This window comes from Salmo trutta, chromosome 16 (genome assembly GCF_901001165.1).
Source record: "Salmo trutta chromosome 16, fSalTru1.1, whole genome shotgun sequence".
In the NCBI taxonomy this organism is placed as follows: Eukaryota; Metazoa; Chordata; class Actinopteri; order Salmoniformes; family Salmonidae; genus Salmo; species Salmo trutta.
The window spans coordinates 51,491,311-51,510,119 of record NC_042972.1 but is presented as its reverse complement, the minus strand read 5'-3'; the positions used below and the strand labels follow the sequence as shown (position 1 = coordinate 51,510,119).

At 44.1% G+C, this 18,809-nt stretch overlaps 1 protein-coding gene across 2 annotated transcripts; it reads left to right on the top strand.

Moving 5' to 3' along the window:
• Window positions 1-68: 68 nt before the first annotated feature.
• On the top strand, window positions 69-17,997 carry st7l (suppression of tumorigenicity 7 like). 2 transcript variants are annotated; one of them, XM_029694875.1, is made up of 15 exons: window positions 69-354; window positions 950-1,032; window positions 1,279-1,438; window positions 1,677-1,731; window positions 1,831-1,946; window positions 2,138-2,216; window positions 2,371-2,459; window positions 2,580-2,680; window positions 3,420-3,534; window positions 3,806-3,878; window positions 4,187-4,289; window positions 11,136-11,286; window positions 11,492-11,584; window positions 11,713-11,852; window positions 16,117-17,997. In XM_029694875.1, exons 1-15 carry the CDS (start codon window positions 147-149, stop codon window positions 16,210-16,212), a joined length of 1,662 nt encoding a protein of 553 aa, XP_029550735.1. In that variant the 5' UTR covers window positions 69-146; the 3' UTR covers window positions 16,213-17,997. The 2 variants fall into 2 exon arrangements, with proteins under 2 accessions (XP_029550735.1, XP_029550734.1); XM_029694874.1 differs by having other exon boundaries at window positions 1,831-1,970.
• Window positions 17,998-18,809: the final 812 nt, after the last annotated feature.

Below are 18,809 nucleotides of genomic sequence, written 5' to 3'. Positions count from 1 at the left end.
GCGCCAATAGGAGCTCGCTATCTCGTGCTTGGCTCTGCCCACCTCCTTGCTTGTTCTGGTCAGTATGATTAATTCGCTCCCATTGGAAACGACAGGCTCTGATCTTTCTTGGGTTACTTATAACAAATCTTTGGTGCCACTGGCACATGATTCCTCTGTTTACAGCACAGCCATCCGGTAAAAACATGGAGGACGCCACCAGCAGTAATCCTCAATCTATTGGATTTACAGAGAAATTAAAATCGTGGCTGTCCTGGTCATGGACATACATATGTGCAGTTTGGTTTGCCATGGTTTTAACTATGATCTATGTTCTGCGAAGCCCCTTGAAACTGCAGGACACTCTTACCTCAGGTGAGTTAGCTAGCTAAAGTAACGTTAGCTGTAATGCAGAGCCATCAAAGAATGGGAGAGCTAGCTAGTTAGCTAATGTAGCCAGCCAGCCTGCTAGCTAACAAATATAAATCGTGAGACGGTGGATGAAGTGAAAGGTTGACAGTTCCATAGCCAGCATCTCAGGTTGGTTTATTTATTAAATATTAGCTAGATATTAGACACCTAACTAACGTTAGCTGTTACGCTTATGAATAACAACTAACCGGCTAGCTAGGTCGTTAGTTTACATCATTCAAACTAGCAATGCATAGTGATTGCTAGATTTGCATGAGTTTCTTAGTCAGTGTGGCTATTCGCTAGAGACATAGCTAACCAGCTATATCTATCTTCATCTATGGGCATGGTACTTCACCATCGCTAGCTAGCTACACTGACCCAGCACAGGCTCTGTCTGTAGTGGACTCAGGCTCTGTCTGTAGTGGGCTCTGCATTATCAGCCTCTAATTTACGTTCAGTGTTAAATCTGAATCCCAGTCTTATTATTCAGTCAGGCTTGTGCAGTGTCATTAATTTATGTGTTATGCATTTGATCTAACATAACCTGTTGTTTCAGCATCTGTGTTCTTGAATACACTGACCCCTAAATTCTATGTGGCACTCACTGGAACATCCTCTCTCATCTCTGGCCTAATCTTGGTGAGTTGTGAAGATTACAGGGTTATTCACTGCATGGGGTTGGTGAATATACTTAGCCCTGATTGTAGATTGGACACTCCACATTTGCAAATGTGCATTTCAAATACCAACACCAAAGGTAACCTAGATGTGTTAGCTAGTGCACAATGATACGATAAAAATAAATGGCAATCAATTTAATTGTCAAGAAGATTTGTATACTGGTACATTGCTCTCTGTATGACTGTCCCAATCCCCTGCTTGCAGATATTTGAGTGGTGGTACTTCCGTAAGTATGGGACCTCGTTCATTGAGCAGGTGTCTGTTAGCCATCTGCGGCCTCTCCTAGGTGGGGTGGAGAGCAGCACGACCACTGGCCTGTTCTCCTCAGTCAACGGAGAGGCTGAGCCTAGACCCAGTGTCTCAGGTAAACATTTCACCAATTGTATGGTTCCCCAAACCTGGGTCAAATTAATTAGTGCACAGCACACTGTAGCAAACCGCAACAAAACATTTTGCAATGGACAACAAAAATGAGCATTTCTGTTTGGACAAGTTCAGGTACTCTCTCACTGTTTCAGTCTATTTTTCTTCCATTTGGTGGCCAGTGAATATGTGACTCAGGTGTTCAAGGCCATCACTGTAATGACACTTGTCTTTTGCAGAGTGTAAAGTTTGGAGGAATCCTTTAAATCTATTCAGAGGAGCAGAATACAGCAGGTACGTACATCCCCAGCTACACTGGCCTTCTATCTAAAGGTAAATTGCTATTTGTAAATACTTTGCCCCTGACACTCTTTATTTTGTACCCCTCTAAAGGTACACATGGGTGACTGGAAAAGAGCCTTTGACCTACTACGATATGAACCTGTCTGCTCAAGACCACCAGACCTTCTTCACTGGCGACACTCAGCAACTCAAGCCTGAAGATACTGGTTTGAATCTAAGCTTTTCAACCGGTATATTATGATATAGTGAAAGCCAAAGTTTACATTTCTGGGAAGGAATAGAATCCTTAATTCTTTGTAAAAGACTGCTTTGGGTCTTATTGGCCTGCGGACAGTCTTCTGGATCCATGTCTAGGCAATACATTCAGTATTTGTTATATTTTTCTGTTCTCTTACAGTTATGCAGAAGGCCTGGCGGGAGAGAAATCCCCAAGCCCGGATCAGAGCAGCTTACCAGGCCATAGAGATGAACCACGAGTGAGCTCTACCATCATGACAGTTTTGGTTGCGGTTCAAAAGACATTGCATGCTCATTTAGGGAAATCCAAAATTAATAGTCTTATTCAGCCAAACAAATATGTGTATTCTATGAAGTAGAAAGCATAGCAAGTGTCTTCCTTGTGGTTTTTAGGTGTGCTGCTGCCTATGTACTCCTGGCTGAGGAGGAAGCCACCACCATCACAGAGGCAGAGCGGCTGTTCAAACAAGCACTGCGGAGCGGTAAGAGAGAACAGAGAGTACAGGACCAAATCACAAGCCTCAGGCCTTTGACCTTTTGAAATCATTAGTCAGGGATGGGACTTTTGTAATTAAATGCAATACATTTCCTCTCTTGCATAGCTGGCAAAGACATCAACTTGCTGGTGTATATCAAACGCAGACTGGCCATGTGTGCACGCAAGCTGGGACGCATCAAGGAGGCAGTGAAAATGATGAGAGATGTGAGTGTTGCCATTTCCTTAACCAGGGGTGTTAAAATCAGGGCCTTGAGTTCTGCATTATGGCTGTTTATGCAGGTAACCTAGCAGTTACAGCATTGAGCCAGTAACCGAAAGGTTGCTGGTTCAAATACCCAAGCCGACAAGGTGAAAGATCTGTCTGTGCCCTGGAGCAACCCTGTAAAAACAACACATTTCACTGTACCTATCCGGTGTATGTAAGATTTATTTTTATTGATTGAAGCCATTGATTGGCTAGAGGGAGAGTTCACTTACCTGGGATGCGTTCAGTTCGCTTCAACATTTGCTACATTGCGTGACGGTTTGCATCGTTCTAAAACAGCCTTTGTGGTATGTTTGCTCCCGTTTGGTGGGTGTGGCGAGGTGTGGCCGGATCGATATGGGTGTGACCATCTGAAATCACAAAACTCCTGCAGCACACCATTCATAATCGCCCTCTGGGCCACCATAATCACAAAGCTTTTCAACTGGTCTTTCAGTACAGTACCATTTCTGTTGATTTCAACATTTTACACCGTTTTGTCATACTGAACGCAGCCCCGGTATCCCAGGTCTGAATTAGTCGCAGTTTAGAGGATAGAACAAACAGAAGTAATGTGGACCTGGAGGCCCTGATGTTTATTTTCCTGTCTTTAGCCCTCTTCTATGCAACTTTTAATACTGGTTAGTCCTGACATTTTATGATTCCTTCTCTCACTTACCGTTCCTTACTTTTTCCCAGTTAATGAAAGAATTCCCACTGTTGGGAATGTTGAATATACATGAAAATCTCCTGGAGGCGTTACTGGAGCTGCAGGCTTACGCTGATGTACAAGCAGTCCTTGCCAAATATGACGGTAAGCTATATGGCATGTAGCAGATGCTTTTATCCAAGGCGACAGTAATGAGTGCGTACATTTTCATATTAGTGGACCCAGCGGTAATCAAACCCTTAATCCCGGCGTTGAAAACCCCATGCTACCAACTGAACCACGTAGGACCACATGAGGAAAAACAGGGTTCAAGCCAACAAACTACAATAACTTTGAACCAGTCCTCTGTGTTCATGATTTCCAGACTCCTAGTTTGAGCTTAAAGTGAAATAACCGGTATGTGTTCTCGTTGTAGATATCAGCTTGCCAAAGTCAGCCACTATATGCTACACGTCTGCACTGCTGAAAGCACGGGCTGTATCAGAGAAGTAAGTGTCCCCGTGGGGGAAATATTCATTTAAAGATCCATTATTGTACCATTTTTATAAGACATACAAAAACAGTATATTGCGTGATCTATACTTGACAAAGATGCATCTGTTTTTATAGGTCAGACAAGTAGCACAGGGGGAATTCTGTCTACTAACGATCAATACTTTTTTTTTGTGAGACATCCAACTCTTTTTGTGACTGAAGTGCAGGAGATCCTCCCCCACGCTTGAAGCTGTCTTCCTGACTTCTGTCTTAACACGGGTGTGTCTTTCTCTCTCTGTCTCTCTCTCTCCATCCGTCCCAGGTTTTCTCCTGAGGCAGCGTCCCGGCGGGGCCTGAGCACTGCGGAGATGAACGCTGTGGAGGCTATACACAGAGCTGTGGAGTTCAACCCACATGTGCCAAAGGTCAGTCGAGACCTTCAGCCACAGATCTAGGATAAGCTTACCCTATCCAAATCCTAACCGTAACCATTAATTGCCAGAAAGGTACATATCTAGAATCAGCTTAGTCAAGTCCTAACCTGAACAATTAGTGGGGGAAATGCAACAACTGATATGACTTTATGTTTTTTCCGTTAGCTTTATTTGAGCAAATTCTGTCATATTTTACAAACACAGGTGATGGCTATTTAGTTATTTTGCTGTACTCCATTCTCTTCTGAGGTGATGGCAGCAGAGAGCATCAAAGTCTCTATCAGAAGTGTGCTGACTTTTTAGTACTTGTAATGACCTAGGATAGCCAGCAGGTGTCAGTATTGCACTGTATCGTAAATGTAGCTGCTGTAGTCAGGACTGGACCTGTGAGCCACTTCTACGCACTCTCTCTGTAGCACGGTAGAACATGGTGCCCTGCACTTAGTGGATTTTTCCAAAGGTAAAACTATAAGCCTAATTATTATTCCATTAGCTATCTATCAGTTGACTATGAAGAGTTCCTGGTGAGATCTGGATCGTGTTCAGTAGGGCATACTGTAGCAAGATCTTTTGCAACAGAAAATACAAATCTGTATTTTTACTGCATAAAATCAGGTAGTACATCCCCCGTTTCAAAATCCTTTCTACCTACTGAACAGGAACCTGAGGTGTAACCTCGTTGATCATGGACATGACATGACTGGGCTGGGCTCTGGTCTGGGTGACAACAAGGGGCCCTGATGTGTCCCCTGCAGTAGACGGACAGAAACAATTCCTGCACATCTCTTCCCACAGGGATTAGGCTTGGATGTCCTATAGTAAAACACACAATCCCCCACACACACACACTCTCTCTCTCTCACACTCACTCACTCACATACACATGCACGGACACAGTGGTCGCAAGTCTCCCTACAGTGTGTGTGTGTGTGTGTGTGTGTGTGTGTGTGTGTGTGTGTGTGTGTGTGTGTGTGTGAGCTGCGATGTGTGGCAGTCACAGGCAGCGAGGGGGAAACTCAGTGCTTTGATCCAGGCTTTGATGTGAGGGCCCTCATCCTGAGTGTCTCCCTGTCCCCCACCCCGCCCCAGGGGCATTGCTGCCCCCCTCTCTGCTCCCCTCTCAGCCCCCCTTTGCCCCATCTCATTCCCCTGCCACGGCACTGACAAACAGGGCGGGTCAGACTATAAAGTAGTGATCCCAGAGATAGTGCACATCTACAGCACCTCTGCTTTCAACTGGTGATACCCTAGACCCTTCAAACTAAACTCTGGGCCTTGAAGCCAGTTCCACTGCATTTTGTTATTGTTCCCTTCAAATCAGGGACTGATTTAGACCTGGGACATAAGGTGTGTGCAATGAATTATCAGGTAGAACCAAAAACCAGCAAGCTCCGGACCTTGTAGGGTAGAGTTGAATACCCCTGCCCTAGACCGTTGAGCTAGGAGAGACTAATATGTTCTCTCCGTCTGTCAATCTCTGTCCCATTGAAGAAGATCTCATAGTAGACAGGAGACACTCCAAACCTTATAGAATTGTTCAAATCCATCAGATATCGACTGAATTATAGCACATAAAACATTTTACTGGCACTGACACATAATTAATGGAGTTCAGGGATTTTGGTGGAAATTCAGGTATAACATGTATTGTCATATGTCACTTATTTTCTTAGATTGCACTTATATATACACAGTGCATTCAGAAAGTATTCACACCCCTTGACTTTTTCTACATTTTGTTGTGATTGAATTTAGATGTTGTGTCACTGGCCTACACCATAATGTCAAAGTGGAATGATGTTTTTAGACATTTTTACAAGTTAATACAAAATGAAAAGCTGAAATGTCTCGAGTCAATTCAACCCCTTTGTTATGGCAAGCCTAAATCAGTTCAGGAATAAAAATGTGCTTAACAAGTCACATAATAAGTTGCATGGATAGTGTTTAACATATCATTTTTGAATGATTACCTCATCTCTGTACCCCACACATATACAATTATCTGTAAGGTCCCTCAGTCAAGCAGTGAATTTTAAACACATAGACCAGGGAGGTTTTCCAATGCTTTCCAATGAAGGGCACCTATTGGTAGATGTGTAAGAGAAAAAAAAGAAGCAGGCATTGAATATTCCTTTGAGAATGGTAAAGTTATTAATTACACTTTGGATGGTGTATCAATACACCCAGTCCCTACAAACATACTGGTGTCCTTCCTAACTCAGTTGCCGGAGAGGAAAGAAACCGCTCATGGCCAGTTGTGACTTTAAACAGTTAGCTTTTAATGGTAGTGAAAAAACAGTATGGATCAACAACATTGTAGTTACTCAACAATACTAACATAATTGCCTGAGTGAAAAGAAGCCTGTACATATAAAAAATATTCCAAAACATGCATCCTGTTTGCAATAAGGCACTAAAATAAAATTGTAAAAAATGTGGCAAAGAAATGAACTTTGTTCTGAATACAAACCATTATGTTTGGGGAAAATCCAACACACCACATCACTGAGTACCACTTTTCATATTTTCAAGCATGGTGGTGGCTGCATCATGTTATGGGTATGCTTGTCACCAGCAAGGAGTGGACTAGGGAGTTTTTCAGGATTAAAAGAAACAGAATAGAGCTAAGCTCAGGCAAAATCATAGAGGATAACCTGGTTGTCTGCTTTCCACCAGAAAAGTCAACATTCAAGAGGACAATAACATAAAACACAAGGCCAAATATACACTGGAGTTGCTTACCAAGACGACATTTAAGGTTCCTGATTGGCCTAGTTAGAGTTTGGACTTAAATCGGCTTGAAAATCTATGGCAAAGGTGAATCTAACGTATATTGGCTCACTGCTGTGAATACTTATATACATATCTGTATTTCATTTTCAATACAATTGCTAACATTTCTAAAAACATGTTTTCAGTTTGTCATGCGGTATTGTGTGTAGATGGATGAGAATTGTTTTTATTTCATCCATTTTGAGTTCAAGCTGTAACACAACAAAATGTGGAATAAGTCATGGGGTATGAATACTTTCTGATGATACTGTACATTTTCTAATGGTATCAGGTGTTTTTTTTTCTTTAGTAAAATAAAACAAATGAGCTGCCTCATTTGCATAAATACAATGGGTGTATTTTCATACATGAACACATTAGCGTAACGGGATGGAACAGGGCTGCAGAAACATGCCCTGTCTACGCCTCCCTGCACTCACCTGTGCTGTCTAGACTGCCTAATTAATTACTGTTGTTGTCACTTTCTGTTGCGTAATTCAACAAGTGTGTCAATAGCAGGATATCCGAGATTAGAAATCACCACACTCGGCTCTAGATTACACCTATCTAAACATACTGTACATTGTTTGCGAGATCAGACATAATACCACTATAATTCAAGTGTTCATTTTTGGTACTTGTTTCATTTCAGCGCATCTAACTTGTAAACATCTGTGTTAAATTTCCTTTTTTTAATTCCACAAAAAAAATCAACACCCATCAAAATAAAGTTATCTTTCTTCTCTTTCTTGTGATGTAAGTATCGAAACGATGCGTTGAATCCCAGGTGAAGCTTTAGCGTCATTATAGACGCAACGGAAAGACAACGTCTCCCATTGAGTCCATTTCAGCCGTTACCAGGGTGTGTTTGACAGGCCGTTACAAACATTTCTGCAGTCGTACCTTTAACGGAGAAAAAATGACAGGCTCAAGCAAGAGTATGAAAGGTTCGCCGGAGTCAAATGAAAGCAATCAATCCAGTGATATTGAAGTGACAGTTGGATTTTGCACCCCTCAAACACAGGAAATAAATGGCTGAAAAAGGCAGATCCTCAGGTGGGTGGCATGCGCCTTGGTACACGCAGACGGACAGAGAGACAGACATGACGACTGACTTAACACAGCGACTTTTAAAGAGTCGTGTCTGTCAGATTGTCCTCAGGAGCGCGGGAGTGAAGCATGTTCTGTCGGCCTCACCGTTTTCAAGTCAACTCATTGAGTCCACTAGAGGTTGGGTGCTTTGGTCTTATAGTCAAAGCTTTTGAGATTATGCAGCGGGATTATTTCCTGGTCTAAATGATTTGTGTCAGACTTGTCTTTATTTATTTATCAAGGTGAGTCCCATTGAGATCTTATCAAGATACGGTGTGTATCTCTTTCACAAGGGACCCCTGTTCTTGTCTGTCTAAATGGTCAGTGAGTGCACCTGTAGCCGTAGAGCCCGAGGCATGCCTGGCGTGGGTTGTTTTCTTCCCAGCAGCCAGTGTTCACACACAGATACCAGTTGTTCACTGGACTGGAGCGAGCTGCTCTGGCTCTGTTGTGGGTGGGCTTCCATTCCCAGCAGCTTCCCCGCATTCCCCTGCTTCAATCAACGAGCGAGACCCCCCGATTCCTCCCACCGGCCTCGGCAACGTGACCCCTCAGCAGTCAGTCAGTCCACCAGCCAGCCCCCACCAGGCAGCCTTGGAAGAGTGGTGTAATGAAGGCAAGATTTATGGGCATTCTGGGAGGTCAGGCGTGGGGAGTGTTAGGGCCAGCATCGCAGCAGGCCTGAGGGGATTATATATGGACATCACGCTACATCACATGAGCAGACTGCACTAAATGCTCCACACACCCAGCTGTTTCAGTGCTCAACCTCTTAACCGCTCTGCTCGCTCCCCCTTTCCTCGCCACTTTTTTTCTTGTCTGTCCCAATCAGTCTCGCTCTCTCTTCTCTCTCTCCCTCTCTCTCCAAGGAACAGTAGGAAGGTTGAGGAACCGGACAGAGGGAAGCCTGTATGGCTGGTCAAGTGTTAAGGACACCTGAATGTGTTTTATATTTAGCACACTCCTGTGGTTAACACTTCCTCGCGCATTTGGAGTGTGCTGCTTTGTGCCCGGTAGCCTATGTTGTGGCGATGGCCTCCTCAGCCTTGTTCAGAATTCAGGTGGATGGAGGCTTGACTTAGGGAGTAGTAGGTGTGATCCAACACTTCACTGGAGGAGACGGACGGTAGTAAGGAGTGCCTTGGCACAGCTCTAGGGTCAGCTGACCTTCACCAGATCCTAACCTTAATCATTGGAAGGAACAATACAAAACGGACCTTTTTAGATCACTTTCTCGGGTCAATATCATCCTCCTATTCCAGCATCCGTCCAGTTCAGTCCACCGCTACCTTCGGGTGACCTAACATGACAGACGTCCTCAGAGGTCACCTATCCTTCAACAGCACCGTGAGCCAATGAGACGACGGCTAGATGTCGTCGACTTGTTCCATTGTGCTAAATGCCGAAGATTAAAATCTGAGGGAGGCTTATGAGTTATGCTACGGCTTATGAGTGTTCCAAGATAAAAGAGGAACGTCAATGAAACTCAATCCCTTCATCAAAGAGGCGACTGGTGAAGGGGGGAGGGGGGGGGTACGGAGGAGGGAGGCAGCGCAGAGGGCCGAGGTGTTACCCACCCTTATGCCAGGGCATGCCAGGAAGGACAGCTGCCAGTCAAATGCTTTGGTAACCATCACCTCTACCCTTATTAAACACACTGGTATACCTGGTTAAAAGTGCTGCTCCTAACAGAATGAAGTATGCTCAGCATCTATATAGCAGGCCTCTCCAACCCTGTTCCTGGAGAGCTACCGTGTAGGTTTTCGCTCCAACCCTAATCTAGCGCACCTGATTCTAATAATTAGCTGGTTGAAAAGCTGGATCAGGTTAGTTACAACTGGGGTTGGAGCATAAACCTACAGGAGGGTATCTCTCCAGGGACAGGGTGGGAGAGCTGATCTGTACAGTAAGCCTAAGTGCTGACTGGCGTAAAAGTCTCAAATTTGGCGAGGACATGAAAGTCGCGCACGCCATTGAACGACTGCAACTCAAATAAATCACTGCAACGAGAAGTGGAGTGCGCTGAAAACGTCTTTAAAAAGTGCTAGACAGTCATTCTCAAAAACGTGAAACTCAGACAGTTATCCAAGCATAACCAATCAGCATCATATTCATGCAGACACACTGTAGCCAGCCAGCTAACACACCAGCTAACTGTCCCTGAGGGAAGAGGAGAGCAGTGCAGAGGGCTGATTTGCCCCTCGGGCCCTGGGTGCAGCCTCCTGGGCGAGCAGGGCGGCTCTGGGCTGCTTTGCACTGGGCTGGCTGGCTGGCTGGCTGGCTGAGCCTGTGACCATGGGGGGGATTAAACAGGATTAGCTTTAGGGTAACCTTCCCAAAGTGTCAGTCTAAGACCCATAGTCCTGTGAAGCAGGCTGCCTGGGAATCCAGAAGGCCCAACCCCAACGGTCCCTGCTGGCCCCACAGCCCAGGGGACCAGTTCAGAGGGGATTAACGCCACACACACACACACACAGTCCAGACACGGAGGAAAGTCGGCAGCACCACACAGCATAGTACTGCCTGACTCGGTGGGAGGAACTTACAAGGGGAGGTTACACTCTGAATCTAACAGTAACAGAGCAGAGAGAGGCTTCAGATTTTCCCCACTTGAACAATTGCAAAACAAGGGCTCTCAACAAATACCTCACGAGGAAAAGTATATTTCAGTCTATCGGTCAGATAGCCTTAGCCTAGGGAATTATTGCTCAACAGGATATGGATGAGGTGCTGACTAATTCCCATTTAAAATAAATGAACTACGCTGCCCTTGTCTTCCTTGCACTCACATTCACACTTCTCTCTTCTGAACGGCACAAATGTTGCCGATAGCGACTATTATTGCGAAATGCGGTTGTTTACCTAGCACTGGTTGTCAGCCACCCTGGATAAGAGCGTCTGCTGTCTATGTCAACACATTTGCCTGTAATGTACTGTAACGGCGTTATCTCCTGTCTGCCTCTCTGTCTGTAGTATTTATTAGAGATGAAGAGTCTGATCCTGCCTCCAGAACACATCCTGAAGAGGGGGGACAGCGAGGCGGTGGCCTACGCCTTCTTTCACCTGCAGCACTGGAAGAGGGCCGAGGGAGCCTTAAACCTGCTACACTGCACCTGGGAAGGCAGTACGTACTGGGACATTGATTGATTGTTTGATTAATTAGTAGGTTGATTAATTCATTGATTGCATTTCTGGCAATTAAAACAACATAGTTACACATGCATCAATGCATTGGCAGTACTCGCATGAAAAAATAATTGACATTAAAATCTATTCAATCTATTCTCATGCTTGATGTGTTTTTCTGCATTTCTCTCCTGTCCCTGAAGCTTTTCGGATAATTCCCTACCCTCTAGAGAAGGGTCACCTGTTTTACCCCTACCCTGGGTGCACAGAAACAGCAGATCGGGAACTGCTGCCCTGTAAGTAGTAGGACAAGTCACTACTATACAGTAAACTCAATGCAATGGTCAATTCTGATGATAATATGTGCCTCTATCTCTCTCTTCTCCTCTCTCTCTGTCCCCCCCTCTCTCATTCTCTTCTGCAGCCTTCCACGAGGTGTCTGTGTACCCAAAGAAAGAGCTTCCCTTCTTCATCCTCTTCACAGCGGGCCTTTGTTCGTTCACTGCCATGCTGGCCATGCTCACACACCAGTTTCCTGAGCTCATGGGCGTCTTTGCCAAAGCAGTAAGTCGTGCAATTCTCTTCCGCTGATCGTTTTGGTTGTTGGGGGGGTAATATTTACTATGTGCCGCTTCACATGGCTTTTCATGTTACATTCACTGAATGAATACATGGTCATTTGGGCTAGCAAAAAAAAACAAGGTTATCAATATATAAATGGAATCTGGATGTGGTATTTCTCTGCTTTGTGATCAACTTTCTCAGGAGTTGCAGAGGTGTGGCATTGACATATCCTAGTATAGAAAATAACATTAACCTAGAGTTATTTGCTGATATCAAACTGGATCTGTTTTTACATTTAGAAGCGTTTTTAATTGGAACGATGAAATTACTAAGACATGTTGTATGCGTGTTATTATTCTCATGTACTCAGTTGACCTCTGGTGTAGTCGCCGCCTCTCATCTCTGTCAACAACGAGGGTCATGGGATGCCTGGGTCTGGTTGTAAGAGGGTCCTGTGTCTTTCACTGCACAGCGCTAGAGAAATACAGCCAGAATCTCTTAGGATTTAATATTGTATCATTTAATCGAGCTGTTTTTGTCTCCAAGGTGTGAGAATAAAATATAGCTTAACCATATCCTGTTGTCTAAGTAGATTCCTAGAGTACTGTACTGTGCGACTTGGCGCAAAAGCAGCATCTCCAACTAAACCCTGTCCCAGCCAGGTAGTTAGTAGTTCATTCATGTATTGGATAGCAGGACTTGAAGATCATCCACAGAGCAACAGCTAAGAGGGCCACTCTAGTGATTAGTTCAGACTAGATAAGTGACGTGGGCCTTTCTCAACCAGAACAGGCTAGTCTTGCGTTGCCACACTTCCCGGTTCCAAGTCTCTTGAGAAAGACGGAAATGTTGGTTGAGAACAAGCGAACAACACCTTCGCTCAGCAGCACTGTACTCGGCTACTATAGCAGACCTGAGGAGGAAACTGGCTTCGATGATGCCGGTTTTCCACAGAGCCGCACCCTGTCAGGAGGGTCTCCAGGGAATGTGGAGGTTAAGGTTTAGGATGATCGAGTGTGCCTGTCACTAGCAGAACAGGTTAACACCTCCACTCAGTCCTTTTCAAAGGGCAGTTTTCCAGCCCAGGCTCAATTGCCTAATGCACCGTGCCTGTTAAACATCAAAAGTAAAGAACTGCAGTCCAATTGCCCCCATAGCCCATTTCACAGAGCCCCTTTTCCCGCACATTCTGGGAATATATGGGGGCCGAAAGAGCGTAAGCCAGCAGCTGATAACACAATTCGACATAGGCTTACAGCATGCGCATTAGTTCCAGGGTATAAGCATTGGGTTTGATGTATGTGATTTAGTCCCTTGTTTATTTATAAGACAGTGTGGCAGACTGTCAGTGTTTCTGTTTTTAGCTTGTTTGGCTAGGCCCTCTCTCACGCTAATCCTCTGTTTACGGTGGCCCTGTTTATTAGCTCTCACTTTACGCAGCAGAGCAGGGCCATTAGCCTGGGCAAAAACAAGCCTGCAGAGACCGCCGCGCACTCACACTTTTGTTATGGGAAAGACTGCCTCTAGATAGCACTTTTACAGCGCAGTGGAGAGCCTGGTTTGTGTAAGGGCCAGATAGAGGCACTACATGAAAGCCTCAGAGGCTGGAGGGAGGGGAACGGCCCAGGCCCACACCGTTCTCTGAGGAAAAACAGATTTCTGCGGAAGAGGATAAAAATCCCCGGCCTGAAACAGGACAGTGGGGTGACACCCCCCCCCCCCCACGCTTCCTCTTTATCTACTCCTAGCCCCACTATATGGCAGCCATGTCTGTCCTCAACCAACTTTTATTAGGTTACCTATTCTGTGGGTCATTGGTGGCAGTTGATCAGTAGAGCTAGGCCTAACCTAATTCAAAGTGTGCTTTGTAACTCACTCCATCTTATGGAGGATGGATGATGTTTTCAAAGTCTTCAGAAGTAGGTGACTGAGTGGTATGACGAGAGAGAGTTTATTTTTATATACACTGCATGACCAGAAGGATGTGAACACCTGCTCGTCAAACATCTCATTCCAAAATCATGGGCATTAATATGGAGTTGGTCAGGGCTCTGTGCAGGCCAGTCATGTTCTTCCACAGCGATCTCGCCAAACCATTTCTGTATGGACCTCCCTTTATGCACCGGGGCATTGTCATGCTGAAACAGGAAAGGGCCTTCCCCAAACTGTTGCCACAAAGTTGGAATGTCATTGTATGCTGTAGCGTTAAGGGGCCTAGCCCGGACCATGAAAAACAGCCCCAGACCATTATTCCTCCTCCACCAAACTTTACAGTTGGCACTATGCATTGGGACAGGTAGCGATCTCCTGGCATCCGTCAAACCCAGATTTGTCCATCGGACTGCAAGATGGTGAAGTGTGATTCATCACTCCAGAGAACGTGTTTCCACTGCTCCAGAGTCCAATGGCGACGAACTTTACACCACTCCAGCCAACTCTTGGCATTGCGCATGGTGATCTTAGGCTTGTGTGCGGCTGCTCGGCCATGGAAACCCATTTCATGAAGTTCCTGACAACAGTTCTTGTGCTGAAGTTGCTTCCAGAGACAGTTTGGAACTCAGTAGTGAGTGTTGCAACCGAGGACAGACGATTTTTACGCGCTACATGCTTCAGCACTCGACGGTCCCGTTCTGTGAGCTTGTGTGGCCTACCACTTTGCGGCTGAGCCGTTGTTGCTCCTATACATTTCCACTTCACAATAACAGCAGCACTTACAGTTGACCGGGACAGCCCTAACAGGACAGAAATTTGACAAATTGACTTGTTGGAAAGGTGGTATCCTACGACGGTGCCACGTTGAAAGTCAATGACCTCTTCAGTAAGGCCTTTCTACTGCCAATGTTTGTCTATGGAGAGTGCATGGCTGTGGGCTCAATTGTATACACCTGTTAGCAACTGGTGTGGCTGAAACAGCCAAATCCACTAATTTGAAGGCGTATCCACATACTTTTGTATATATAGTGTATCTTATTTGACTGGGTGTTTTTAAACACTTTGACACATCTGACTCATGGTCACTGCACGCTGTTTGGTCTGGGTGGACGTGTCTGTAGACTTGTGATTATTGAAATGTTTACCTAAAGGCTTGTTTTTATAAACACCAGCAAATAGTTGGACAAAATACCTTTCAACAAAATAATGTGTGAAGGCCACGCTCAATAACTTTCCAATTTGCAGACCTGTATTTGGAAAAACCTTGATCGATTGGGCTAATATCTTAACGTGAGGTATGTTTTCAAAAATATTTTCCATTCCTGTGGTTGTACTAGACATGAGAACTAGCCTATTTCTATCACGTTGGGCAGTGTCATCGCTGTAGGTTGAGACTAAATGCATTGGGGGAGAGAGACCCATGGCATTGCATGCTTTAAGCTTTGGCCGTGGTTCCAGATACTAGAGCCTTGCTGTGGTCTTGCTTCCCCTATCCTGTCACAACCATCTGTTCACCTCGCAAACGTATTGCTTCATAAACACATTAAAGTGTTGTTTACGGTGGATTTAACTATTGAGGTTGAAACATTTTTCAGATACGCGGTCGTGGGCCAATTTCAATTGGTTAAGCTGGCGATAGAGGCCTCAACAAGGGTTACGGGTCTCCTCTCTCCTTGCTTATTTGTTTTGGGAGAGCGTTTTATAGAATTAGACCTTGGATCCCTAGGGTGTAGTAGTGATGCAAGCTCTGGTATTCAGCCCTAGATGAAGGGTACATTCTAACATGCCCCCTCAATACAACAACCCAGTGCTTGTCTTCTCACTTCGATTTCATCATACTAGTCTCTTTTTTTCCCCCACAGCAGTCTGTGTCGTTTGTCGAATACAGGGGAATATCAGTTCTCAAAAATTCAAATGAAAGTGTGTTCATTTCCGTTCGTCACTTCTGTCGTGTTGGGGTAGCCACCCCATGTAGGTCAGTGCCACAACATAGCATTGTAAGACATATAGTTCTAGCACATGTACAATTGTGTTATTGTTGTGACTGAGCTTGTAAAGATATACATGTACAAAGATAGAGCTGTGTGGTATGATTTGGGATGGTGTAGGCCCCTCAAACTGAACTCTAGACCTCAAAGCCAGTTCCACTGCGTTTTTTCCATTGTCCCCCTCTAATCAGGGACTGATTTTAGACCTGGGACACCAGGTGTGTGTGCAATTAATTATCAGGTAGTACAGAAAACCAGCAGGGACCTCGTAGGGTAGGAGTTGAGTACCCCTTGTGTAGGCTATTGAAAGCAGTGTATTGAAATATCTTTGTTTCATTCCTCAGTTCTTCAGCACCCTCTTCGCACCCCTGGGTTTCTTCGCTGACAAGATGCAGAGCTTCATGCCGTCCAGTTTTTGGCATCAGCTGACTCGCATCTGACCCCATCACACACACACACACACACACACGCACACACCACATACACAAACACACTCCTCAGACACCAACACTCCAAAACTATAGACAGAAATGTTTGCTCTCCTGTCTTCAGCATTTGCACACACTTTGGTAATGATTCTGTTGGCCAAGTCTTGTATCATGAGACAGATTTCTTTAAAGTAAACGTTACCAGATATTCACACAGTCATTCATTTTTCATTATTATTATTATTATTATAATATGAACTTGAAGTTACGTTGAGTAACACAGAATGGTACATTGAGAGTATTTCAACCCACAGTTTACTCTCAAGTCTGACCTCGAAATTGGGCCATTCTCTCATAGATGAAGTGCCGAAACAGTAAATGAATGATTCTAAATGAGCACACAATTCATATTTTTTTTTTGGTGTGCAGTGATGGTTCACGTTTCATCATTCTGAAAGCTAACACTACAGTTCCTACTCTGTTCTATTTGCTGTTGATAATATCTGGCCAAATGTATTGCCTGTGTTAGCTGGTGCAACAGGAGCGAGATAGAGGTAAAGAATAGGATAAACGGTACTAGAAGGCCTGTTTTCCAGGATCACAGTTATGTACAGACACATTCCTGTTCACTAGAACAAAGTATGTGTGTCAAAAGAGTGCATGACAGTTCAGATAGGTTAAAAAAAAAAAGCATAACCTTTATGGTACATAGTCTTCCTATGGGGCGGAGTTTGTGAGACCATGGGCAGTCATGGCATCACTCACAGCCAATTACATAACGGAAAGCTGCATTTCTAGTTTCTCTTCTATGAGTTGGAGGCAGCTCGTATTGCTCAGGTGTTATGGGCAGTGTTTAACTTGGGCAGGAGCTCACCAGAGCTGAGTACCGGCACCGGCATGTTCTACTGCTTGAGCTCCTGTTCCTCTTAGAAAATATTAGCTCAAAAGTATTGTGGAGCTCCTGCACCAAAATATATACAGTACCGGCACCCAAAATGAGTACCTGCACCTATTTCACTCCAAGTCAAGCACTGGTTATGAGGCAATAGCAATCACAACAGGACACTATTTGTTTGAAGTACTGTATGATCTCACTTTATCCTCATCAGCAAATACTCTGAACCATGATCTAAGACTAGTCAATAGCCAGTATTTTGTGGCAGGACTTGAGTAGCATGAAGTGCCTCACTGGCTCAACAGACAGATTGGAAAATAATCGGCTTGATGAAATTGAAAGACATTGCCCACGGTACTGCCAGATATTTATTGTATTGATGAACCGACGTTGCGGGCATACAGTGCCTTATTCACCGTAGAATACCAGTGGTTTCAGAACATGCTCATTCATTTGCTAATTCCTTCAACTGTATTATATGTTGGAGTATACATGAACCCAATTATGAGTCAAGACAGCAGTGAGAGCTGACCGTTTATTGGTTGCCGGTGGTGCGTTGGCATCATGGTCAATTCTCACACATTGCTTGAACAGCACTAATAAATAATTGGTTTGCTCTCATTCAACTTATGTGTCAAAGCCATCAACATTCCTATCTGGCTATACTGTGCACTATCTGGGTGTATTTACTGTACACTATTTAAATTCCATACTCTTGGGTTATGTTTGAGTAACATGATGAAATGCTGAAGACAGAAGTCCTAATGTTTGACCTAACTACCATATGATGAGTCGGATAGCTCACAATAAATTGGTTATTGAATGTCATTTTAATGTGTTTGTGTTTTGAATTTTTTTGTTGTACATTGTGAACAAATAAAATAAATAAGAAAGCGATTCAAGATGGAAATTGTTTTATGATTATGTCTTGGGGATGTAGGCCTAGGAGGCTCTATGGTTTACCTAGACAGAGAACATACATGTAAAACAAGTCCAGACTACCTGGGTCTTTCTATAGCGGGGCCAATGTGTGGCATCAAGGTCACATTTTCTGAAAGGTTTGATTTTCTAGCAGCTTCTCTTGTGTAGTTACAGGAATAAGAGTCTAGACAGACACAGACACAATGAGATCGTAACTCCTAGCAACAACAAAGCATCTACATGTCGTTCAAAATGTCATATGAAACATGGACACTGCATGTTTCTTTTGTCATGCCTAGTAGCCAGGTCTGTTTGTGCTTTAGTCAACTTCTCTATCATTTATAGCCATGCTAACCCTTCCAGGAAGGATAAACAACAGCATTTCTGTAGTTTTAATAGTTGATATAATAATTTAATTCAATAATATAATACAATGGGTTCTGTCACCATAATCATTGACAATAATAATGATAACAATAACCAATGATGAAATCATTATTATCACTAAACTCTTCAAGCTGAGTGTGTGTGTGTTAAAACTAGACATCACATTCTTAGACATCACCGTAGACCCACTCCAATAAGCATACCGCCCCAACAGATCCACAGATGACGCAATCTCAATTACATTCCACACTGCCCTTTCCTACCTGGATAAAAGGAACACCAACACTACCATTCAAAAGTTTGGGGTCACTTAGAAATGTCCTTGTTTTTTAAAGAAAAGCACTTTTTTTTTGTCCATTAAAATACAGTGTAGACATTGTTAATGTTGTAAATGACTATTGTAGCT